The sequence below is a fragment of the Antennarius striatus genome, chromosome 3, assembly GCF_040054535.1.
Source record: "Antennarius striatus isolate MH-2024 chromosome 3, ASM4005453v1, whole genome shotgun sequence".
Lineage (NCBI taxonomy): Eukaryota > Metazoa > Chordata > Actinopteri > Lophiiformes > Antennariidae > Antennarius > Antennarius striatus.
In genome coordinates, this window is record NC_090778.1 from 10,751,243 (window position 1) to 10,779,110 (window position 27,868).

A 27,868-nucleotide genomic window follows, 5' to 3' on the forward strand; every position below is an offset into this window, starting at 1 on the left:
TCTGCCTGCCTGTACCAGCACAGCGGCGGTGTGGTCGAGCTGGTCGTACAGTCACGGATAGGAGAACCACTCCACACGAAGCGAAGGCCTTTGCCCAACGGAACGCCTTCTATCAGTCACATCGACGACGGATACGACACAAACATATCTGTCTAAATTCAGTTACTTCTTTTTATTTGATATCGTTATAAGAAGGCAGCCCTCATAATGGCGACAGCTGCGGTGTCTGCCCCTGCTGGCTGCGGCCAAAGCCCCGTGTCGGGGACGGAGCTCGTCCGCGGGCAGGCCTTCGACGTCGGACCTCGTTACAGCAACCTCTCCTACATCGGAGAAGGAGCCTACGGGATGGTGTGGTGAGTGTAGCCTCACTGTGTGAACAAGCCTTGTAGGGTTGACGCCTTTTCAATTTATCGCGACATGACAGCAGCCTGACAGATTCCTACTGAATGTGTGGTGGTTTGTAATGGATGGTGGTTTTTGATGACGGTGTTTGCGAGGAAGGGAGAGAAAATCTCGACTTGTGAATCACACATGCCCATGGATTCAAACTAACTTTGAGTCTTTTGATTTGTAGGTGACATTTGCATAATACGCCTGAAAATGCAATGCTGTGGTTCCTCAAGGAGTGTTCCTTTTAGACAGTCATTTTATGAACTGTTACTGATAATTGTTTACACGCTATGTTGTCACTAGACGGAGCCATAATGATATGCTACATAGGATTACATGCACGTTAAACTCATCAAAACTCTGCACAATTTTATTTGTGTTTTCAGCTGTGTATTATCTGAATCATCTTTTTAAAATCATTTTTTAATCATTGAATTATTATAGTACTAATTATTATTATTATTATTATTATTATTATTATTATTATTATTATACTAATTATAGTGTTCCTTTATTGTGGGGTGCAGTAGTTGATCATAAAAGTGAATGCTATGTTGTGTTACATAATATATTGTCCTTGTGTCAGATAACAAGATAACAGCAGTGTAGTTTTTTGTGTGTGTCTGTGCTGGGTTTTGTAAGAACACTGATTTGACCCATTACCTCCGTACAGCAAGGCCGTTGAGCGTCATTTATCCACCAAATGCACGCAACCATGGTTGTTTAAACCTTGAATAGCAAAAATACAGTTCACCATCAAATACATAATGGGGTGCAATTTGAAATGTTAATCATTCATTTTGTGTCATTAGAAAATACAAATAACAAATATTTTGTAAAAATTTGCTTCATTCTTTCTAATTATGGTGGCTGTTTCAAAGAGTGCCAATATAATTATTACATAATAATATTGATAAACTATTCTTTTTATTCCCCATTTTGCTAATAAATTCAACAACAATTGTTACAACAATGAAGTTTGAGAAAATAATAAGCTAATGACAAACAGTAAGTGAATATGAAACACAGTCAAAGTGACAGGCTAGACCAATTGATCCAGTCTTGATTTTTTGGTTATTAAATTTGGTTTAGAAAGCAGTAATCGAAGAATGAACCCTACTTGACATGTAAACATGATCACTCTTTGTTTCAGATTTTAGTTTTCATGGTGGCCAGCCTAAAACTCAGTTTACATGGTTTTGCTATCAAATTAAAGTAAGAATGGTCATGTCACATAGTCATATTAGTTTGATGGGCTGTAGAGTTGCAAGAATAATCGCCATAAAATCACAGTCTTGGTTCGCTTGTGCAGGTGGCTTAATTTCTAAGCAAGTGTGATTTGTCTCATGAGCTGTATCACAAACTGGTCCTTTCGTCAAGAGAATTGCAAAATGCCCCTGAACACAGCACTGCTGTTGATTTTTCTCTTAACCAATTAGAAGCCGGCTTTACACCCTGTGATTGGGTATACTGGGAAGTCCCTGTAGTCTGTTTTGATTTACAGAGAGAGATAATGGATGAAGTGATTCAAACCTTTCAGCATGAGTGAAAACGTTTTGCTGGTGGATTGTGATCTCAATTCTAAGCAAAGACCATTGTGATTCACATTTTTCCCAAAATATTTTGAAAATGTTATACAGTCTGCATACATATCCGGAGGTGCTGCCAAAGTGAATCAAATCTTCCTTGCCAACGATCAACATCTATTGTTTACACACTATTGTTGATAAACAATAGTGTGTAAACATTTATTTTAATTTGTTGACGACTCTTCCAAGATATTTTGTGGGTAGACAAAGTTAGTTGATCACCTAACCTCCAACGGTCATTGGCTAAGGTAATCATATTTCTGAGAAACAAAGGTAGACCTTTAAAGATTTTGGAAGTAGATGTGTTATACAAACAATGCAAAATCACAACAAAACAACATTCTAAACTATATTCACAATGAATTTTTAATTTGACTTGCATTTACTGCGTTCACAGACCAGAGCATTTCAAGTACCTGTATATTATTTGAACACACACGACAGTCAACAAGTATGGCTGTGAGTGTTATGTGCTGATCATGAGCATTGTTCTAGAAAGATGTAAATGAAATGACAATAGGTCACAGAGAGGTTTGTGATATACCATCCTTCATCTATCTATTCGTGTTTATTGATGGTGGTGTCAGGCTCTGATCTTGTTTGTGATTTGTTAATTTTTGCATTTCCAAATGTGAACTAACAGCCTGCTGTAACAGTTTGTTACCAAAAGCTGACGTGAATTCTCTTCAGCTGTTTTTAGAGTAGCCAGTGTCCCATGTGATGAATGTTTTCAGTGTTTGTGAGAAGCTGAGAAGTGAATGGGAGTTTTTATTCTGAATAAATTAAGTATTGATTAATGGAATGGCAGTAAAATCTGTTCAAGAAAAAAAAGTTTTTGACCACACAGCTTTAGGTATCCTTTTTAAAATCATCAAAAGTTTTATTTTCATTGTATAAATCATGAAAACATAACCCCCCCCCCCACCTCACCGACAAACACCCACACAGGACTGCTTCACTAAAATCATCTGTGCTGTATTTCTTTGTGCAATAAATGTATCTTTTTATCTTTTGCACAAAATTTTTCACAAGTATATTAACCTTATTTTTTATGTATTGTTTCTGACACTATTTCTTCTGTGCTCCAAGCCATTGTGCCAAAATTTTATTTTTGATGCAAATCCAAATGACAAATGAAGTCTAAGAATAATAAGTAGGACAAGAGAGGATAGAGCATTAAACTTAATCTGTTGGTGCATCAGGTCAGTTTAAGCCATACAACATAGATGTAACTTGAGTTTTTGCTCAAAGAAAGATCTGGTAATTAGTGTGTGTCAAAGTTTTGAAGTCAGCTGTGTTTGGCTGCATGGTCAGAGGGCGGACGACAGTCGAGCATGTCTGTATCATTTTAAGTGTTGAACTATTTTTGTTTTCAGTGGCCTCTCGTTGATAGTAAGACTGTTGCATGTCAGGGCTTTCCAGAGTATATTTCCAGTGTAGGTTAATGGTGCAGTGAGCCTCTTATTATGGGCCTAATTTTGTGCATAACTGACTGCTTACACATTCGCGAGATACTGTATCACCCTCTGAGATGGTATTCAAAAGCTGTACTTTGTGTTCTGCTTTTTAAACCCTCCCTGTCAACAATTGTAACGCAGGGGAAAAAAAGAAAATGACCCACTTGATCAAAAGTTTTAGATCTAACAAGATTGACTAGGCAAAGGTCTCGTTTCCCTTTGCGTTCCATGTTCAGTACGAAGAAACAGTGGAATGGGAATGGAGTTGAGAGTTTAACATGTGCATGCACACAAGCACTTATGGTTCCTTTTTATAAAACCATCCACCTCAAAAGGTGCACACCTTGAGCCCACTCTGTACACACCCATATTCAATCATACATGGTCAATACAAATCATCTTGTGAATGTTAATGTGTCGCAAAGAACCAGCAGGTCAGCGGTTCTTTTTGAGTGGTGTCAAACCAGACCTCACAGCCCTGTCTCCTACAAATTACCCTTATACACAATTTATTTGCAGCATCATGTTTACAAAGGCTGTTCTGTCAACTCCCACTGCCACTTCACATTCTGAAATTTTTATCTGACATGGGTCTTGAACTGCTGACCCTCTGGTCCCCAGGCCAAGATTTAGGCCTTGTTCAGACTAGTCACCTATATCTGATTTTTAGCCCAACCAGATTGATGTCGTACATCTCGATTGTAGCCTTAACAGTCCCATACCACATGATATCCGATATTTCAGGACGGATTGAAACCACGTTCGGGAGGTAGTTTTGTGTCGGATATGGACAGATGCGTCTTCAGTCTGAACTTTTCCAAACATTCCGATCGGATGTGGCGGACCGTGATCAAAAAATCAGTTAAGGAAGCCTATGGCTGCGTTCAGACTGCAGGCATATCAGAGACTAACCAGATTTCCTTTCGTATCTAATTATTAGGCTGACTGTTCACACTGTTTTTAGCAAGTGTCCAGATGCAATCTGGCTCAGTTCAGACTGAACGGTTGACTTTAGTGTATTTTTGTAGGTAAACTGAACAGAAGATTTTGCCCTCAGAATGCAGGAAAACAACCCCATTTTCTAAAAAAATTTAGACTTGGCCACATTAGACAGATCTAACAGGTTGCTGTAACAATGACGTCAGGGCGGAGGCGTCGATCATTGCATGTACTGTGTGAGGTCATATAATTGCGACGGCAGGAACAACAGCGACGAACATGCAGTTTTGTTACCTTAGCATACTGGAGATATCACTGTCTGGTAGAGATGGAGAAAATCTCACACACACCAGACATTGTCCACTTCTTCCATTTTTTACCACTCTGTAATGCACGAGGATCTTCCTCCTGGCGTCTTGCTCTCGAGTCACGGATATAACGTCACGGTCTGCCATATCCACTCGAAGTGTTTGGAGCTGTTCAGACTGAGATGCATCCGTCCGTATCCGACACGAAACTACCTCCCGAATGTGGTTTCAATCCGTCCCGCAAAAATCTGAAACAATATGGTATGGGACTGTTCAGACTTTGCACGAGATATCCAATATCAGTCTGAATGGACCATAAATCAAATATAGGCAACCAGTCTGAACAAGCCCTTATGGTGAACTGAGCTACTGCTGCCCCAAATGATCATCTGCTTCCCAACATTTTGGACTCTAACCCTAAATCTAACCCAAACAAACTGAGTGCTTTTGCCGGACCTAACACATGTGCAGGTGGTAAAGATGTGCTGGCTGAGGCAAGTTTAGAGGGCAGAATCAGTCTCTTCCAGGCTCCTATGGGCCCTTCACCTCTGACAGCTCATTTCAAACCATACCTGGGGATACATACAGTGTCTAAATTATTTAATGCTATTTGGTATTTGATTACCACAGCAATAGAAATCTTGTCAATCTGGCACCAGACATACCTTTTCTCGGTGATCAAGAGTTGGTAAATATGGTGGTGAAGCAGCTTTGATGAATTATTCATCCAGCTCAATCTTGGCCACTAGCAGGTGTACTTCTATAACTATTTAAATTTTCATTCAACTGATTAATTTTACAGCTAATTTCTTTTGTGATGAGAGTCTACAAAACAGTGTCTCAGAGTACAATATAATGTATGTGACATTGTTTTCATGACCTACATTTTGAACCCCCAAGTTGTTATATTTCCAGTGATTGATCAATGAAATCAGCAAATCCTTAAATTTGAGATGTGGCATGTATTGTTTGATATTCATAAACTACCAATTTAGCCATAGTTGTGGGAAAAACACAGAAGCAGTGTATTGGAAATTGCATGCTCAGAGAGCATATAAGGAAGACTAGAACATTTTATGAGGATTATTTTATAGTTGTTTTTAAAAGGTCACTTCTTTGTAGCAAACAGTTTTAACACATTACTGGTTAACATGTCACTATCAATCCCAAATCACAAGTAGAGTTTCTTATTTGTCACCCACCTGGTGACTCTTTCTCATCTTGCTCTCAACTGGCCAGATTCGTAGCCGTGGTTGATGCTTTGCTTCACACTGCCATGAGCCGTTCTCTTGAAATGCCACTGTGGCGCCCATCTCCATGGCAACAACTCTGCCTCTGACATCAGTACCACCACTTCACAGCCAATGGGAGAGGAAGGGAAAGAATGAGAGCCTTGACACTCTGAAATCCGGCTGTACAATTCAGAAGGATATGTAATTTGTGTAATTTCGGTCATGACCTACCAGGACATGTGAGAAGGAAGGTTTCTGCTTCAGCAGACAAGTGAAGTATTCATGGTCATTGCTGCTTGTTTCACTGAGCTGATGATCAGTGTTCCTCATTGGGGGCTGATGGATGCATGTTATTACTGTGCTGCTTTTCTATGTTAGCCTTTCATGTGATGCATCCACACATTTTAGCTGATTCACACCCGCACACATTTTCTTAGGACTCAGTGTACAATATGAATGAGGGAAAGAGAGTGACATTGATGTCATGCTAAAAAGTGATCTGTTCTTTCAGCCTCATCATAATGTGTTTTTCCAAAAGATGTAGCTGCTTTGAAATCAGCACACACAAGCACCATAAATACCGTTTATTTATTTTGTCATCTTTGAGTGAAAAGTGCTTCTGACAAGTTGTTGCCACTGTTTTGAAGAGGGCCTTCTTTCCTATATTTGCTCTCTTGTTTTATGCTTTGCAGGCAAAGATGCATGGAGCATTAATTTGCAGCCGGTGTGTGGCAAAGGGAAGAATTGAAAGGAGCTTACAGTAGGAATTCCCCTGTAACGTTCCAAAGTTTGCGTAATAGACTGTCAGTCAAAACTAACGCAACTAGGCAGACAATGTAAATGAATGTGAGTCATTCAGTTAGACAGAACACAAGAACTTCTTGGAATTTCCTTAAACCAGAGGTGAAATTAATGTATGACTTTTTGTTCAATTATGAGTCACATAAGATGATTGATGATTATCAAGGTTATTCCTCAACTAAGTCTTGAAACTTGACTTGCGCAGGAATCCATGACCTTGCTGATAACAAGCTCAAAGAGAGATAACAGTGTTCTTTTGTTTGGGCAGCGCCTGAAAGGTGGATGTTGTAGAGCGGTTATATACGGCTGTGGCGAAGTATTTATAGGTGGTGAAATATCAACGCTAAGTGCTGTTCGAATGAGGGCTGCTGTACTTCACTTGAGATAGTGTATTAGTTGAGTTGCACCATTTTTAGCCCCTATGTTCCTCCATCATTGTACATGTTTACCTTAAAGGCTCATAATAAAGGAAATTGTTAGTGATCACTGGCTTAAATGTAGATGACACACCTGTAAATGTTGCATTAAGGGACTTTTTAAGTTGATCATAAAATGCTTTTTGCTGGGTGACTCTTTTTAAACTGGAGATGCGTATTACTTTTGGAGTGAGTGCAGTTCTCTGCTTTAGGTATGTCATTTAGCTGTGCGTATGCATTAACACATGAACAGCATATGTTTATCCTGATATCATGTTAACTGCAATGATGGGGGATTCAAAGTAAGGAAATGATGAAATTATTGACAGAATAACAATGAATGTGAAATTCCATTAAATAGCCATCGTCATCAATAATGGACTACTCATCTCAAATTAGGCTCACTGGGATTAAATGCTGTCTTTTAACCCTATTATGTAAAAAAGAACTGGAAAAATGACTGTAGCTTCAATCATACGTACTAATATTAATACAAAGGGTATTAAGAGCTGAATTTGATACGTGACGTTGATAAGAACAGATATTTTCACAAGAGTCAGTAAACGAAAACGGAAGTCACAGTAATTCAATGTACAAAATTGTTTTTGCTGGGCTTGCGCTAGCCATTTGCCACTTCGCCATAGGCGAAGTAAATTCCAGATTGGCTACAAGGTTTTTAGACTGTGTAGCCACAGTGGCATTCATATTTTTACGGAAAAAAGGCTAAAACTTTTTGGCTCGCTAGCGGCACTCGCTATTTCCGCTACTGCCACTCGCTAGCGCCACTACTGCCGCTTGCTAGCGCTGCTACTGCCGCTCGCTGGCGCCGCTACTGCCGCTAGCGAGTGGCGCTAGCGGAAATAGCGCCGCTATTTCCGTTGGCATGCGGATATAGCCGAAGTGACCTGAACGCTCCCGATCATTAAATATGCACTCGGGTCATAACCTCCTCTCGTCCAATGAAAAACAAAAATATTGTTTTTTTACAAGCTGAACCCGCGAATTGGTGTAAGACAAGGTGAGGACGATCGATCAAAAGAATCCAGTGTTTTATAGTAGAGTTTGTGTTAAAGTCCTCATTAATAAACAAATGGTGAATGCTGAGAGGGGGGAGGAGTGGAGACAGACTGATCAGAAGATAAATGAAAGATATTATCAATACTTGTCTTAGACTTTTGATCCCGATGACCGGCAGGAATAACCAGTAAAATTTACTAGTAAACATTGAGTAATATTTTGTATGACTATATCTTCACGTAGTGAATGCAAGTTTTCAATTGTTGAATCTCACATTTATTCCTGCATAAAGTAGGACAGAAATAAAGATAGTTCAGCTTGAACGGTTGACTTTAGTGTATTTTTGTAGGTAAACTGAACAGAAGATTTTGCCCTCAGAATGCACCAGAATGCAGGAAAACAACCCAATTTCTAAAAAATTTCCCAGGGGAGGACCCCCCGCAACGAGCGTCGGTCGTCCACGCGCTGCACCACTGTCTTGGACACAGAGTGTGGCTTTTTGTGGCTTGCTCGATTCTTTTACACTGAGCCACAGTGGCTTAGTCATACTACCTCCTAGTGCAAGCCCAGTTTTGGTATACATTTTGCTGCAGCATCATCTTTTTGATCGAAGAATATTTTCAGTGACATGGCTATAAGTGACTTAACATGAATGATCTCCTGTGGGCCTGTTCGAGTACCTCCACCTTGACTTCCTGTCTTTCAAAAACCAATCACCTACTCTTCTTCAACTGCTGAGGTGGCCGTGTGGGGCCAAAGGGAGTGCAGTGTTGAATTTGGTGCAATTCAAATATGCAGTAGACTATCAATAAATTCAGAGATAAGCCCAGACATTGCTTTCTACAAAAGCAAAGTCAGATGAGTCGGCCAAGCCCTCACCTACGTCCAAAGAGGCGAAGAGCTCTGTGTGACTTTTGCAGTCTGTAATACCCTGAACTCTCAGTGTAGGTTGTCCACTTCCATATCTGCACACTCTCACTCTGCCCTGAAGCAAAGTAGTGAGCTTTTTTCATCATTTTCTCTCAACCCAATCTCAACATCGTCCTGGTAACAGAGTTATTGCATAAGACAGAGGCTGCAGTGTAATGGCTTGTATTCAGATCTCCTTGGAAACACCCCCCTCCCCCCTGCATCAAGCCGACAACACCACAGAAACAGAAGAAACAGGAAAGACAGTGTAGACCTGTCTGTAGTTTGTCTCTGTTCTTTCGTGTAAGCGCCTGTAGATTAGATTTTAAGACCATCAGACACATGACTTGACATTTATTGACTTACCTCTGTATATGTCAGTAAATGACTACATTAATGCAACATCTCAAATGACTGCTATAGAACTGTGCTGTTTTACCAGGATATATCAGTCTAGCCTTCTGTTAAGACACTAAGAAATTCTTATCAGTATTGTCACAAATTCCTGACGCTCAACGCAGAACACTAAGGTAGTATTTGTGGTACAATAGTTTACAAGCAACCTCCAGCTGAATTAAGTCACGAATCATAAATAGAGCGTTTGTGCAATTAATGTTGGAAAGTAGCACATTCATACAGTTAGACTGTATATGACATGGATATGCATTTTAACATGTTTGTGTTAAGTGTAAGTGGGTTTATGGTTAGAGCCTGAATCCCTTTAATGATAAAATCATTATTCATTAACTTGCTAAAACAAGAAAGTACTGCACAGGTTTCAGGTTAATTTATTACATGCAAGAAATTTATGATCTCAAGGGAAAATGTTCAACACGCATGCAATTTATTGTATGCTTATTTACATTGCTCATGCCTATTTGCTTAAGGGTATAAAATTATCAGTCATCTACTAAACATATTCGGAATGACTTTATTTGTGTTCAGCCAGTAATCGTTGTAAAAGTTGGCCTACATAAGGAGGTCATAATTTTTGGGGGTAATGCTTGACTCATAGCAAGAAAGTGTAAACGTTATGAAATAAGGCAAAGGTCTGGGCAAATCTTTTTTTGTTGGGTTTCAATTTCAGTGCATCTGCAAGACAAACTCATTCTTTACATCATCAGAAAAATCAGGAGGAATGTTTTTTGTTTTGTCCATGATCTAAACTTGTTTCTTTTCTCATAAGTAGTCCTGCATTTAAGCTGCAGCTGGGGAAACAACCAAACCAACAAGAGAATCAGTCAAAAAGATACCTTACATGTTACTTTCTGATGAATAACGCTTCTGGCTCCCTGCTTTTCTGTACATGAGGGCATTTGATTGTGTAAAACAGTTACATGGAAAACTAGATCCTCCTACACACACGTGCGCGCACACACACACACACACACACACACACACACATATAGAGTACATTGCTCTAACACAAGTAGAAAGGAAGGTCACTCACATTTCCTTTGCAAAAACTCAGCTCACTTGTGTTTACATTTCAGTTTCTACTCTTCCATCACCATGGCAACAAATTTTTCTGATTTTGTCATACTTTGTGGGTGTTTTTTAAGACATTTTTGTTTCTAATTTGCCGAAATGAAATAACTGTTTCATGGATGTAAATGATAAATTTTAAGAACTTATGGAAACAATTTAAACTTTCAAGTTTTCTTTTTGTTATCCTGAAACACAGATTTGAACGACAATCCCGGCTTTATGATGACATTTTACTTCCAGTTGAGACCATATGACTGAGGAAATCTGAAAATGTAGAGCAGCATCAGTAATTTGCATTTCTTGGCACTAGGTGTTGAGTTGGACTGGATTACGATGTCAGTTCCTCTGCAGTAAGGATGTCTGGCCAGTTTGTGGACCCAGCCAAATTCTAAACCGTCATTCTTTGTGAGGGATCTTGAAAATAATGAACTACATTATGCTTTCATGTATTAACAACTGTCTCAATGTGGTTGAGTCAACAAGGCAATTTCATGTAACCCTGAAAACATCAATTATGCATGTTTGTTTGACTTGAGGCAGACTTTGGATGCACAATGTCATCATCATCATCATCATCATTTTCCAACCCGCTTAATCCGCTAACGCAGGTCGCGGGGTAGCCAGTGCCTATCCTGGCAGTCTCAGGGCGTGAGGCGGGGGACACTCCGGGCACGACGCCAGTGTACCGCGGAGCCACATAGAAACAAACAAGCATTCACACACACACTCACTCCTATGGTCAATTTGGGACCGGCCAATTAACCTGAAGCGCATGCTTTTGGAGGTGGGAGGAAGCCGGAGAACCCGGAGAGAACCCACGCAGACACGGGGAGAGCATGCGAACTCCGCACAGAGCGGGACTCGAACCCGGGTCCGCCGTGATGTGAGGCAGCAGCGCTAACCACTGCGCCACCGTGCCGCCCTGGATGCACAATGTGTTTACTATAATTCAATTCCATAAAAATGCAACTTAGTTGTTATTCCATCCTACTCTTAAACTTTTGACGGCGACGCACAATCGTCAGACAGCGTGCGTCCCAGGGACGCAAGCTTTAAATGCTGACAATAAAAAAAAAATCTATGCTACTTTTTCAGCGATATAATATTGGGGAAAAAATGCACTTCGATTCAACAAAAAATATTCACACAATTTATCCATTTCTCCACTTAAATTTCGAACCCAGAAATCGCCGTTATGTCTCGCGCGAGACTCACCTGCGGGATTCAGCCCCGTTAAAATCCACTTGCATCGAGAGTAACGGCAACACGACGTCTCCTCATTTTACACACAGCAGTGAGAGAGCGCCGAATTAATCCTACATTATCACCATGCCTCAAAAAAAAAAAAAGACAATCTGTTTTTTTGGATAAAAATCAAAAATTTATGAAGACAAAGAAACGGATATTTCTTTGGACAGTAAGAATGAAGAGGCATTGAAGACAAGCAAAAACCAGCAAAATCCGAGCATTTGTACACCACTGGACGCCATTGCTTCCATGGGTGAGGCAAGTTGATGGCTATGGAGAAACTACATGTATTGCGAGGTATGCACACAACACTATTCAATGTTATGCACAAAACATTTTAAAGGATGTGAAATGCATGGCTGCTGAAGATATACCCTTCAACAAGTTTAAAACTATCATTGAATTTATGCATGGTAGTCGCACCAGTAAGGACTTTAGGAGCACCTACCCAAAAGCAAGGCAGTGACGGAGCAGCAGAGACCGCTCCGTCCATCTCCGTTCCGCGCCTCTGTCCCTCGCCCAGGAGAGCAGCCGCAGCTGCGCTCTCATTGTTTCCTGGCAGGACCGCGGTCCTGCTCAGACTGTTTCACGCACATCCTCCGGCAGGTCCACACTCACGTGTCCGCATCAAACAAACTGTGCGTTCGAGGGTGCACAGTCGACGCCTACGCGTTTTTCCCACATCCACACAAAACTGTAAGAGAGACGCTCACCTGAGGATGCTGCGTTGGTCCGCCTCCGGGTCAGGGGCCAAACCGAGGCACTACCTGGGTGTGACTTGAATAGCGCATTGTGGCGCGCTGTCAGGCCAGCCCGGAACCTGGACTGAACCATTTTGGCTATTATTGGATTGTTTTGTATTTTAAAACATCACTAAAAGAGGTTTCATGTTGACCCAAACTCCACCATGCCATTAGTGAACATTTGTTTTCATTTTTCTCGGTCATTTTGCCCTCAGCTCGGACTTCAGGGGATAATTCTGCGCAAAAGATCTGTGCTTTGTTTCGTAGTGGCGCTTCATGTTACCACTTCATGCTACGTGTTCAGACCATATGAAGTAATATGGTTTGAACTGCCTGACGGAGGAATAAACATAAGTTCCGTCCACTCATTGCTAATCGGCGGTTTTCTTCGTTGACTTCCCTTCGTTTGGAGCTATGCTGTCACCCTCCTTCTGTGCTCCGCTGTAGCGGTAAACTCAGCGGTAGCGAGCTGTCTGATTTCCTGGTTCGCTGACAGCGCTGAGTGGCGCTATTACCGTATTAACTGGAGGAGCAGTGCCCGCCGTCTGTAGCCGCGAACTGCAAGTAAAAATGCAAAAGTGAATTTATCATGGAGTGGTCACGGGTTCGGACAGAACCGTCACGGATCCGGATCCGGACCGCGGTCCGCCATTTGGTGACCCCTGAGCGACAGAGAAGAGGAAAAAAAAGCCGCACCAAATTTTTTTCCCTAGTCGCATCGGTGCTCCCAAATATATTTAATAGTCGCACTGATAAAAATTTGGCCGCAATTTCGAGCCCTGCATTGGTGTACCTGATATGGATCTCCTTAAACAACAAAATGTGCATTATGACTCGTGCTTCAGAGAAAGCCAACTTTTGGATAGTTTGGCCGAAGTCACAGAGAAAGAGTTAATAGAAAAAATTCAGGCATCTCCGGCATTAAGCATCCTTGCAGACGAGTAAACAGACGTAACAAATGTAAAGAGGTTAGTTCTCTATGCTCAAATAATTTACTCTGACACAATATTTCAATATTAACATTTTGATAAAAAAATATGTAATTCTTTTTTTTTCTTTTTACTTAATAAACGGTGATGACATTATTAATAACATAATTAAAATTAAGTTTTTTTAGTTTTTATATTGCGCTATTGGCTAAACTCAATCCTTGCATATGGCTTTTAGCGTATATTCTGTTATTACTTTTGGGATGCATAAACGTTGTGCTGGGATGCACAAATTGTTGTTGCAGCGCATCCCATAGATGCACTACTTTCTTGAGGTAAAATGAACTCTGTATAAGGATGAACTATGAAAAAACTGTCCAACACCGAATGGATGACAGACTTGGCTTCTTTGGCTGACATAACAAAACATCTGAATGTGCTGAATGTCAGCCTTCAAGGAAAAGATGCAGTGAACCAACTAGTTGCACACATCACAGCCTTTGAGGCAAAGCTATAACTTTTCCAGACACGCATGTCAATAACATTACACCACACGCTTCCAGCTCTGCAGTACATCATGGTTGGTGATACAGGTGTGCAGATGAAGTAGTATACAGCAGACATTGTGGCCCCTTCTGGTGAGTTAAATGACCACTTAAGGGATTTTGCCGCAATCAAAAAGGACGTGCTGTTACTCTCCTGTCTCTTCACTGTGGATTCTGATGAGCCTCCACCTCATCTGATGGAGCTGATGGAGCTTCAGTGTGACAGCGAGTGATGCAGTAACACCTGCAGCTCTCATGTCTTTTTCCAGCAGCCGGATTAGGAAATATGATTAGTGTCTGAGTTTAAATTTTGATTATTCTTGATTGAATTACGGGAGACTTCTGTCTCTTAGTGGAGGTAAACCCAAAATATATGTGTGTCATTGCAGTTTTTGATATTTTAGCTGATACTCAGTATGCTTCTGAAATGAAGAAGTGGAAAAGCAAGTCTTTGTTCACTCTGGGTTCACCCTGCAGTTGATACTTATTTACTTTTTTTAGACACTAAAAAATGTACTAGATATTGGGAATATCTTCCAGTTTAAAAGTTTAAGGCTTATATGTCACACTAATCTCATCTTTGAAAAGTGAGGACTGTGAATGCATTGCTTTTGATGTGAAGTATATGCAATGTTTAAGGAAGCACAGTATCCTCCTGTGTTTGGCTCATTAACATCAGTGAGACCCTTCTTCGGATCTGCCCTCAGTGTGAGATGTTCATGATCCCACTAATTCCATGCTTTGTCATTGGAAGTGTATTTTATCCTTTAATTTACTGCTAATGGTAGTATTACAAATTAAAGCTGAGTGGTCTGCTAAGTCAATGTGAATTGTCCCGTGACTAGAATTACCGATAGAAATATTAGTGAAAAATTAGATTGTACTAAATGTGTCACTGTGTATTTGGGGTTGTTATATGTGTACCATTTTAATAAGGCTACATTAAAAATGTGGATATTTTTTGTCATTTAAATCAGATTCTGTAAAATATATAGATGATGTAGTGTCACTTTTGTATTGAAGCCATTTTATTTATTTTTTATTTAGTAGACTTCTACAATACAGTTTCGTAGGGTTTTCTCTTCCCTTTTGCTTAATGTAATTAATGCTGTTTGTTTATTTTTATTTACTAATCCAGCTCTGCCTACGACCGGGATAACAAGATTCGTGTGGCCATTAAGAAGATCAGCCCCTTTGAGCACCAGACGTACTGCCAACGCACTCTGAGAGAGATCAAGATCCTTCTCCGCTTCAAACATGAGAACATCATTGGAATCAACGACATCATCCGCACACCAACCATCGACCAGATGAAGGATGTGTATCCTTCAACATGCGTTTAAATGGTTTGAGGAAACATCAACATGTGATCAACCGTCATTCATGTGTCTTCAGCCTCATTTCTTTATGATTGTTTGTTATTCAGATTATTGGCGCCAAGTCAAATACTAGGATCTGATTACGTATTACACATACTATTGGCTGACGGCATCCCGAAGTGAGCTATATTCCGTAAGTCTCGGACTTACGTGAGACACAAAAGGGCTTTAAACAGTCGATAAGAGTGTGAGAAAAGGTAATACAGATAGAAGGTGGTTTATTATTGGTATGGGGAGGGTCATAATCATTCAAATTACTGTAAATAATTTGAACGGGGGCGGCAGTGGCTCAGTGGTAAAGCGGGCGGTAGAGCGGGTCGTCCTATGATTTAAGATCGGCGGTTCGATTCCCGCTCCCGCCCCCCAAAAATACCCGGAGGTGAGCTGACAGTGGGAGGTGTCAGCTCATCTCCAGAGCACTGCCGAGGCACCCTTGAGCAAGGTGCCGTCCCCTTTACAAATTGCTCATTTGAGGCGCACCAAGAAGGAGCTGCCTGCCACTCTACTTCCCCTGCATGCCTACAGGCCCCTATGTGTGTGTGTGTGATACAGGGGCCTGTACTCACAAATATATATGTATGCATGCGTTTGTAATCAGTAGCTAGAGTGTGCGTTTTTAATTTCCCTTCGGGGATCAAACCAGTATATAAAAAAAATAAATAAAAATAGGAAGATAAATGGTTAGTCGCTCTATCGCGGAATTGGTTAATTGCATGTGGTTCCTGGAACACATTACCCGCGAGGGACGAAGGCTCACTGTATTCTATTACATAATAGCCACCTGTCAGCAGACATTTGGCAGAGAGGCTCTTCATTGTAGCCCAGCTGTCAGTCTCAATGCAGCGTCTCTAGTTTTTTACTCTGCCATAACTAAAAGAGATGACAGTGACTTAACCCTAATGCTTATCAGCAAAGTGCTTTGGGTTTAGTACTTTAGTCCTCACCTGAACAGAAACAGTCAGCCTTCCAGGTAAAACATCTCTCACACAGGTTAGGTGAAGGATCTGTTTTTACGATGTCTGTGTAGGTTCTCAGTTATCCAGGTCATGGTTATTCAATGGACCGATTATCCAGAGGATTATCCAGAACTGAAGAAGCCTCTTGGATGAGAGGCAAAAAGTCTTCAAGAAACTTTCTCAAAGTCCAGTGGATTGATTTAAACAGCTTTGGGTGATCTGTTTTTACCAAACATGGTTTTATTCTGTTGTTGAAGCGGACAGTTTGGTTAACCACCATGGCAACTCAAGGACTTGAAGATTTGACTGAATTGTGATTTTGCTTGAAACATGAATCATGCCAACAGTTTTATGTCTACCAGCCTTTTAAAAACCTGAATCATACCTTATTCTGAATTTAACTTAGGGTTTTAACTAAGGGTTTTCACTTATACCACTCACCGGCCACTTTATTAGGTACACCAAGCTAGTAACGGGTTGGACCCCCTTTTACCTTCAGAACTGCCTCGATTCTTCATGGCATAGATTCAACAAGGTGCTGGAAGCATTCCTCAGAGAGTTTGGTCCATATTGACATGATGGCATCACACAGTTGGCGCAGATTTGTCAGCTGCACATCCATGATGCAAATCTCCCGTTCCACCACATCCCAAAGATGCTCTATTGGATTGAGATCTGGTGACTGTGGAGGCCTTTTGAGTACAGTGAACTCATTGTCATGTTCAAGAAACCAGTCTGAGATGATTCCAGCTTTATGACATGGCGCATTTTCCTGCTGAAAGTAGCCAACAGAAGTTGGGTACATTGTAGTCATAAAGGGATGGACATGGTCAGTAACAATACTCAGGTAGGCTGTGGCGTTGCAACGATGCTCAGTTGGTACCAAGGGGCCCAAAGAGTGCCAAGAAAATATTCCCCACACCATTACACCACCACCACCAGCCTGAACCGTTGATACTAGGCAGGATGGATCCATGCTTTCATGTTGTTGACACCAAATTCTGACCCTACCATCCGAATGTCGCAGCGGAAATTGAGACTCATCACACCAGGCAACGTTTTTCCAATCTTCTATTGTCCAATTTCGATGAGCTTGTGCAAATTGTAGCCTCAGTTTCCTGTTCTTAGCTGAAAGGAGTGGTACCCGGCGTGGTCTTCTGCTGCTGTAGCCCATCTGCCTCAAAGTTCGACGTACTGTGCGTTCAGAGATGCTCTTCTGCCTACCTTGGTTGTAACGGGTGGTTATTTGAGTCACTGTTGCCTTTCTATCAGCTCGAACCAGTCTGGCCATTCTCCTCTGACCTCTGGCATCAACAAGGCATTTCCGGCCACAGAACTGCCGCTCACTGGATATTTTTTCTTTTTCGGACCATTCTCTGTAAACCCTAGAGATGGTTGTGTGTGAAAATCCCTGTAGATCAGCAGTTTCTGAAATACTCAGACCAGCCCTTCTGGCACCAACAACCATGCCACGTTCAAAGTCACTCAAGTCACCTTTCTTCCCCATACTGATGCTCGGTTTGAACTGCAGGAGATTGTCTTGACCATGTCTACATGCCTAAATGCACTAAGTTGCCGCCATGTGATTGGCTGATTAGAAATTAAGTGTTAACCAGCAGTTGGACAGGTGTACCTAATAAAGTGGCCGGTGAGTAACATAGCTAAAATTGGGATTGTTTTATATTTAATATCTACGATTGGTACTTTTCACCTTATTGACAAGTTCTATTGTATATAGTTTATACAGGGATCTTATTTTTCATGACATAACTTTGTAGTCCAAATGTGTGTGTCTTCCATAATATTAAGGTAGAGGTTTCTTTAACCAGGCACTTTGCAGGTACATTGTTCAGGATCTCATGGAGACAGACCTGTACAAGCTCCTGAAGAGTCAACACCTTAGCAACGACCACATCTGCTACTTTCTGTACCAGATTTTACGAGGGCTCAAGTACATCCACTCTGCCAATGTTTTGCACCGCGACCTGAAACCTTCTAACCTCCTGCTCAACACCACCTGTGATCTCAAGGTACTGTTGCAAAGAGAGCGCTACACAGTTCCAGCAGGTTGGCCTGGTTTTAGGGTCTGTTTTCCGTCACTTACCACAAAATGAAATTTTCTTTGCACTAGCTGTGCCGCTATATTTATGGCATATATACAGCTATTTGATCTTATTTAATTTTCATCAGCGTACTTAGGCCTCCAGCTTAATAGCTTCATATATATTTATGGCATATATACAGCTATTTGATCTTATTTAATTTTCATCAGCGTACTTAGGCCTCCAGTTTAATTTGATTGGCTAAATTTGATTTTAGTATTTACAAGTAAAGTAGTATTGGTAAGACAGCGTGCCATACACTGTAAACAGTTATTCCAACCGATTGATGGTTTAAAGTTTAAATGTTATCCAACCTATTTTTATCCTGTATTGTCCAGCGTTACAGTTTATGTTCTGTAACTCATTTTTCTGCAGATCTGTGATTTTGGTTTGGCTCGTGTGGCCGATCCTGACCACGATCACACTGGTTTCCTAACAGAGTATGTGGCCACTCGTTGGTACCGAGCACCTGAAATCATGCTCAACTCTAAGGTGAGTGGCCTCACCTGTAGAAGATATTGACATACCTGTATTTAGGGGTATGTTCACCAAAAGGCACTTGTCAGCATAATGGTGGATTTTTCCTTGTGTAGACATGGAAATAATTGAACTGTAAACTTATCTTGACATGCATAACAGGGAGAAGGATGTTAACCTTTTGGAACTAGTGAGTGACGAAAGGTTTCAGCTCCTCATGAGAGAATAAACCTACTCTGGCCCTGGTTTTCTCTGTGACATTTTCAGAGAACAATTTAAGTGCTTATTTTTTTGTTTATGTATGCTAATTTCTTAAAAATCTAAATAGTAGCGCTTGGCCTGTATTTGTACATTTAAAGTGATATTCACATGGAAACGGTTGGTGACTGTGGCTAGATGGTGATCAGAATCAGTTGTTGCATCTTGTCATGGTCTTATAGAAACTCATTGATGCTATAGTATTACTTTGTAGACACGCATATAACATGTCTTCCTATATACTTTGGTAATGACTTTGTCTTGTGCCCTTCATTCATAGGGCTATACTAAGTCCATAGACATATGGTCGGTCGGTTGCATCCTGGCTGAGATGTTGTCCAACAGGCCAATATTTCCTGGGAAGCACTACTTGGATCAGCTGAACCACATTTTAGGTAATGGTTACTTTAATATAGTCTTTTTAGGGTTGGTGTTGGGGTTTCCATGCATCAGGTGTGATGAAGCTTGATTGTTTTATTTGGGGATTTTATTATGGAAAATTTTTACAGACACACACACACACTCCTCAGTATTTGAACGTAGAAATATGAAGAACTGCGCCAAATTATCCAATTGAAATGTAATAAATAACTACTTACAAACATTTCAGCTTACGAAGAACCTCTCGGAACCAACTGTATTTGTTGGTTAATAAGGACTACCTGTACATGTAAAATCAGTTTGTGTTCATGGTTTTCATCATCACCTCAGTAACTTTATATTATACTAAAAAATTCATTTCCTTGCAGTTCACAGCTATTGTTTTGCATTCATCAGGTTGTGCTTTTTTGCCTTTGTCTTAGACCACTATTTACTTCTTTCATCTGTCCTTTTCTTCTGCATTCATGCTGTTTTTTTCTCTTTTTTTCTTTGCAATAACTGAAATTCTAAAGCATGGTCCTCATGAATTGATAGACTTTTGGTGCACCTGCTAAATGTCATATAGCGTGTATGAAAGTAATATTTCTTTTAAACATACTCTTCAGGGATTCTGGGATCTCCCTCTCAGGAGGATCTCAACTGCATTATCAACATCAAGGCCAGGAACTATCTTCTGTCACTGCCATATCGCTGTAAAGTGCCGTGGAATCGTCTCTTCCCCAATGCTGATCCCAAAGGTCAGCCAGGACGGTTCTTCTTGACAACCACCATTCTGTTCAATAGATTGTACAATAGACTATAGATTGTACAATACACTATAGTAATGGTTTAAAAATGCAGCAGCTATATGAATTGGTCTGAGGTCAAATTTTATATCCATAAATATGCAGTATCTCACAAGATATGACAAAATGAGTCTAGTTTCCACACAATAATTTATCCATACTGTATGCAGGTTGTCATGGTGCCCTCTAGTGAGCAGGCAAGCTCACTATTGTATCACAAGAATCTTAAAAAGTATTATTTGTCCCATTGAAAGTCCATTGAATCCTTGTGCTGCAGCTCTGGACCTGTTGGACAAGATGCTGACCTTTAACCCCCACAAGAGAATCGAGGTAGAGGAGGCTCTGGCTCACACCTACCTGGAACAATATTACGACCCCACAGATGAGGTAAGACTCATTTTGGCCCTTCGAGTGTCAGCGTGTTCTGTGGTTTCCTGTATGGAAGGATCTTCTCATGATTCATTTCCTTTGTGTTTTTTTTACATGCTTTGAGTTTTTCTAGTAACAAAAGAATTAATGCATGTGAAAAATTCTTTTGTTGTTTTTTTTTTTAAAAAAGGTTTTGTTCTTTTATTCGTTCTTTTTTAATTGTAGTCTCATATGTAGCTAATTGGTGGTGAACATTTTGAAAATTGTAGAAGCAGGAGTTGCTGCTGTTTGTCAAATCAACCCGTCTTCCTCTGCTTCCCTGTGCAGCCTGTTGCTGAGGCACCTTTCAAGTTTGACATGGAGCTGGATGACCTACCCAAAGAGACACTGAAAGAGCTCATTTTTGAAGAAACTGCACGTTTCCAGCCTGGTTTTAGGTCCTAACATCTTTTACAGGCAGGTCCACCTCAGTAAAAAGTAACCAAAGTTCAATGATCACTGCGTTACAAAACTACTAGATTCCTGCTATATTTAGTGACTCGAGATAAGACCTCACAGAGTTGAACATTCAAACATTTAAATCTGCTGTTGTGGATAAATCACATGATCTCTATAACACAATATCCCAGTTCCCCGAGATACGAACATCTGACTTACAAATACAATCCGATGTTCGTATCTTGGGGAACTGCTGTAGTTGCCCTTTTTGCTGCAACCCCCAGCCGAGCAGCACCGCTCCATGCACACATCTCCAACAATCATCTCCTTCGTCTTCTCCATTTCTTGTAATTATAGATTGAAATTTAGTATATAATCAGTGCCCAATTTACAACCGCAATAGGTTCCCAGGGGCTGATCATAAGCTGAATTGTTGGTAAGTCGTTATATATTAAATTTCAATGTGTTGGAGATTTGTGTTGGAGTTGCTGCAGAAAGGGGAACTACATATGTAATAACTTACACACCAGCTTACAAACGGCCTCTGGGAACCTATTGCATTTAAAAGTTGGGTACTATCTGTATATGAACAAGGTTATTTGCTAAAACATTTATTCTCATCTTTTGGGTGCAGATTTTTAACGGACAGAAACAAACGAACTCAGTCTACTGCAATTCAGTAGACTGATTCATTGTACAGTAATCATGATGGGATTTCATAAATGTAAATCACTGTGGACACAGCTTTGAGTTCCGTATATTATGTCATCTCTCTTTCTCTTTCCCTCATTCTCAGTCGGTGCCATCTAAGACAAGAAATAGAACAGATCTCTCGAAAACTTGAACAGTACCAGCTTAGAGATGGCACCATTATCTGAGTATCCTGACCCAGACTGTATGGTTCAAGTGACTTAGCGTTAGTTACAGATAAATGGCAGCTCTGATGTCACATGACACCTGACTGAAGGAGCAAATATTCTACCACTTTTTCTGTGTAATTTGATGACTTGGATTGACATTCTGAATCTTTGTACAGAAACACTCGTTCATCATTCTCAGTTTGCTCGTAATGAGAAAGGAGTTTGTTTATTTTTAAAACTTGTATTCATAACACCTGCAAGATTTAGTATGTGGACTATAAAAAATCTTTTTACCATTTAATTTAAAAATTTAGATTTAACATCTCACAGTTTACAGTAACTGCAAGGAGCTTCTGGCTAAGAGGAATACAAATTTTATAAGCGATCTTCCTTCATCAGGGGTTATTTTTATTTCTAAAAAAAAAAAAGAAAACATTTGTCAATTGTCGATAAGCTATTAGAAGCCAATTATATGAGTGGTTTTAAAAAGGTCCCATTGTTAAAGAGCTTGAGAAGATAACTGGATCATTTACTCTACTAATGAGTCCAGATGTGGTGTTCCCCCCTGGTCTCTGCTAACCACCAGCTGCACCCCGACAGGCCTCTCCTCCTGATAATAGCTATCAGTGCTACATTTTATAGCCCATCATCTTCTTTCTCTCGGTGTATGTAATTACTGCGTTTCCTCTCTGCAGCTTTATAGTGTGAAACATGAGCTTCCTGAAAGGATTTGAGTGTGACAACTCTGAAATTAGAGCAACAGAAAGCAACGATGATTTATTTTAGTAGCTTTGATACATCATAGCTTCTTATTCCTCCAGCTGTAACTAACATCACTACCGTATTGACAGATTGGAGGAGCACTGTGTCTGATGTAACCATAGTGATGATTTAATATAGTATGCTTCTCATCAAGGCCAACAAAGAAAGCCAGAGTTCAAGAGAAATACATTCGAAGAATGAATTATTTTAGTGACAGAAAATTCTTAAATATTTGTAATGGAATGTTTTCAGTTAACTGATTCATTTTTAAATATTTCTGTTTTAAAGGTTATTTGCTGTGGTTTGGGGTTACCTTTATAACTAATAATAATAATAGTGAATTGAGTCTTGCTTTATTTTGCTGAGCCGTGCTCTCTCTCACATCCATAATATTAAAACTGGAATGGAATTTGAGTAATTTGTGTGGACAGAAGACCCAGTCAGATTTGTGATACCGGTTATGGACATGCTGACATAATGTTTGATATCTGCCACTGATGTCACATTTATATTTTTTGGAAGCACTTCAATGTCTCACACATGCTTTGAACCGTTAGCACATATAAACAAGAACTTATGTGACCACAGGCAGGAGTGTACAAAAAAAAACTGTAGGTGAAATCACTTCCTGTGTTTTAACCAATGATTGGGATCAACAGGAGTATTTCAGTTAGTTGTTATTTGACATGAAGGTGTGTGACATCTCATTACTTGGTCACTGTCTCTTCTCCCTCCAGATGATTTTTTGGACTGGCTTCTCCGTTGCCACCGCTCCTCCACCCCTCCACACTGTTGCTGTGATGGTCGTTTTAATTTTCTCTCCTGTTGTCCACATCGCCTGGATTCCTTGGGTCTCACTCTTCAAGTCCACTTTGCTCAGGAATGGCATCAGGAATCAATCATTCTCTCTTTTTCTCTCTCTCCTTCTCTCTCCTTCATTCTCTCTCTCTCTCTGTCTGTTTCTCTGTGTGTCTCTCTGTCGCATCACAGCTTACAGTTTGGGGTTGATTTTGTATTTTAAGCCAAGATAAACAATTTTGCGTGTGTCTCTAATCGTGTTTGGCTCTGGCTATTCTTATTCAAGACCTTTATGTCCAGCTGAATGAGTGATAGTTGTGTTCTTTGGTGCAGCTGCTCTGGTTGTAACTCATGTCTACATTGCACAAATAGTTGATTACATACAAGAATCATCCATCATCAAGAACATCTTTTTTTTAGTCGTATGCTAACCATCATCACACTGTTAAAAATAACTCAATTTTTATCTATTGGAGAAAAAACCCTAAATTAAATGTACTGATTTATGCAATGGAATCAAATATTCAGCCACAGACTTTGGCCTGCAAGCCATAAATTTTAACAAAGACCTTGTATTTTAATCACACACACGCACACACACCTAAATGGTCTTAAGATGTTTTAATAGGTGGCGATAGGTGAATTATATGCTTTTATAACCTTTTTCCTTTCATTAAAAACAAAGAATTCCTGTTTTCATTTTTCATTCACTTAATGTAACATTTGCATAAAGGCACCAAATTGCCAGTGCTTTGAAAGATTTCACCATAAATTTCTGCCTTATCCACGGGAAAGTGAAGTAAATTTCTTTATTTCATGCAAGTTTATATGTACAGTATATTTTTCATGTACAGGAAAATTTACCCTGTTGAGACAAGGGATCAGTTATTCCACAGCACTTGTTTCATCTGCAGTGTTGTGTCTCCCTTTTTATGTTGTTTTTCCTTCTCTTTGGTCTGTTAATCTCTCTCGCCTTGTCAGAATAATACTGTGCCCTTTGCATGACTGTTAAAAGCTTTGTATACAAAGACAACGATGTTAAGTGCCACGCAAGCCAGGCAAATCCACCGGGAGAGCGCCCAGGCTCTTTCTGTTCCACCTTTTGTGGTATATTACACCTCCCAATCACATGGTGCTTTTTGTTCTGTTTGTTTCTTTTGCTTTAGCATTCTCTACAGCTGTCATTTCATTTCCATTGTGGTTAAAGTCCATTGTAGCCAAACTCCATCTACATGCTAAAACATCCTGTCATGGTTGCTAATAGGAGAATAACCATACTGTATATCTGTATTTGTCACAAAAACCACCAAACAAGTTGTTTCCTGAATCAGACAAAATGAAATGCAGGAGTGATAAAGTTCAAGTAATACTTCAATGTTAAAGATGGTTGTTGTTTGTTTAGTTTAAATCATTGGGATTTTTTTAACTGCACATTTTAATGCTGATAATGTTTGGCAGTATCATTACCAGCTGATGCAGTGGAAAAAGATACACCATATTTTTACTTCTTGACAGTAACCGCTGATTAAAGACTGTTGAATTTGAAGATTTTATGTCAAATGAAAAAAATTTAGGCCAAGAAGATGTATAAAAACTTTTCCAGAGGCTTAATAAACACAGTGGCATAGAATTTTGATGTTTGAGGATGTTTACAGGTGGGCTTCAATTCTGTTCTGCCGTATGGTACACCTAGCCTCTTTTTTTAAGATACAGTGGTGTAAGTTTAAAAGAAAGGGTGCTTTTTTTTAAATGAAGAGTATTAGGAGTGTTATTTATAACGCTAAAACATGGCAAGTAGATTAAAATTATAATTCCTTTAAATTGATTCTTCCAGGATTGGGCACTTAAAGGGAGAAAGAAAATTGGTATTGCAGTTTAAAATACTTCTATTTCAGTTATGTTGAGCTTTTTAAGTGTCTTTGTCCGTTCACGTATTTAGTCAAGAGAATTTTGTGAGCTGTTAACTCACAAACTTTTTTGTGCTTGGTCAGGAAATGAGTGAAGCTACACTTTTCTGATATTTGTTTAAAAGCAAGTCATGCACACATTTTGCTAATGACAAGGCTGTTCTGGTGATTAATTCACAGTGGAGTCAAAGAACCACAGGTGCACTGTTTGGGGTATTGCAGTGTTGTTTGTTGCTTCTTTGGCTCAATATTGGACTGAAACTGAGTGGAAAAGTCGAGCTAAGGGAGGACATTACTGTCCTGCTGAGATGCTCTTAAGCCATATTCAGACAGTCAGTGTGTTGCACCTCTGTCCACGCCCTACAGTGATGTCACAGCAGTAACACATTCTGGAGTACACGTCTACAATAGTGCAACCAGATATGTCAAACCACAGGAGAGTAGCAAAGGTGAGATTTGCAGTTGTACTGTACCTCTTTAAGACTTCAGAGTAATCTATATCATGACAGTTGGCTAGTTTCCTGACATGACGTGATTTATTGGAATTTGAATACAAAAACAGAAACTATGCAATTTGGCACTAGTGGTACAAAAATAATTATTCACGTCCAAGTTCTAAAAATAAATCTCCCACAGTTTTACAACAGACCAGAACCTACAGCTATTTACAGTATTTAAGAAAAGTATGAAAACACAAAAAATTTTGCCCAAGCAATCATAAATCATACGTGCAAAATAAAATTTCCAGTACAAAATAAGTATCAAAATAAGATGCAGAAAATGTCATTGAAAATCAACAACTGCCAAGTACCTGTCTAAATAAATGGACCTTTCACTAATTTATGCAAAGTTATAGTGTAATTTGGAAAACTTACGAATCTTTAAAATTAACTATTACCAATAAAAATTCTTTGAAATCTACATTTTATTCCAAGTTCTGACTTTGCTCACACCCAAAAACGTTAGTTTTTATGGTTCGGTTTGGAGAATTAACTCATCTGATGACCTTTTAATAAAAGGTTTGACCAAAACGCATTGCAGAAAAATTTTTTGTACTCACAAATTTAGGTTGAGCAGATGAGGGTTAGAAAAATGTATCTGTCCCAGAGCTCCTCACGCTTGCTGTACACACCCGTCTGTGACACGATTATTAAATGCACTTGCTCTTGCTCTTAGTTTGGATGGGACTTGTAATCCGAGGTGCCTGTCAGGACTTGATTTACCTGTAGATAGTTATTTGGGGGGGATTAATTTAGAACATTAAGGGCACTGGAACTTCAGTATGATTAGTTGTATTTTTCAAAAAAAAAAAAAAAAGCCTCTGCTAAGTTCTTTGTGCAACCTGTCTGTTTGTGCCTTTTTTGGTAGTCTTGATATCCAAAATTTGATGTGCAGCTTTTGTTTAGTCGGGAATCCATTGTATTCGCAGTATATGCTCTTAAAATGAACACAATCAAGTCTAGGGATGGGAGGGATCAGGGGTGGGTATCTTTATCTTTCAGTTGTGTAAATTTTAAAGAGATTTGTTGCCACAGCTGTGTAATTTGTGACTGTATTGAAAAGATGAAAAACAAACATTTATATTTTTGTGTTACCCTTTTTCCTTGAGCCTGTTTTTATTTTGATGTTTTTGTGAAGATACTTTTATTGTAAAATTAATGTTATGTTTCTATCAAACACTAATCTTGTTTGAGTTGTCTCCGGTGGGCTATGTTTTGATCAGTATAAACCTTTAATTGTGTAGTTAACATTTTGAAAGAGTAAAGAAGGGTCCTTGGTTATATTTTAAAGATTCCTCTTGGTCAGTTTTACTTTGCTGTTGTGTGAAGGATTTGACTTGAACAAAACATTTCTTTGCTATTCTGTTATTAAAGAGTGACTGCCACTTTGAAAAATCTCTAAATGTTTTTTCTTTTCCTCTGCTGTGACATTTAAATAGACCTTCATTAAAAACACTGTACCTTCATCGACACCTCTGAAGTCTTCTTTGAAAATGAAAACAAAATTACGTAACTGACAGTACCCAAAGAGAACTGCTTTTAAATGGGATATGAGATTAAAACTATTCATTGAAATTTAATTTTTTGATCAAAATGGATTGAGTTTTAGCTACTTTATGGTCCACCAATTTTACTGTGTGATTGAAATGAAAGTTTTATACTTTTTATAAGTATATGTTCGAAGAATTTAAGAATGTGCAATGAAAAGGATGAATAATCAATTAACAATCTATTCAAAAACTACCGTAGATTGAAGGCTGAAGTCATTCGGTCCTTTTGGGGGCGCTGTCGCACCTGTTACAAATAGAAACTGCAGTCTTTAAACTTATCCATATAGAAATTACTTTTGTGTTTTACAATGATTATCATAACCGTCTCGTCCTAT

The 27,868-nt window shown here is 39.5% G+C and overlaps 1 protein-coding gene across 1 annotated transcript; it reads left to right on the forward strand.

The window, feature by feature from the left end:
• Positions 1–27,455, forward strand: mapk1 (mitogen-activated protein kinase 1). The gene is made up of 9 exons (XM_068310364.1): positions 1–353; positions 15,150–15,332; positions 18,187–18,376; positions 18,824–18,940; positions 19,464–19,578; positions 20,170–20,301; positions 20,627–20,736; positions 21,046–21,174; positions 23,516–27,455. The coding sequence occupies exons 1-8, from the start codon at positions 208–210 to the stop codon at positions 21,160–21,162; spliced, it is 1,110 nt and encodes a 369-aa protein (XP_068166465.1). The 5' UTR covers positions 1–207; the 3' UTR covers positions 21,163–21,174; positions 23,516–27,455.
• The last annotated feature ends 413 nt before the right edge of the window (positions 27,456–27,868 follow it).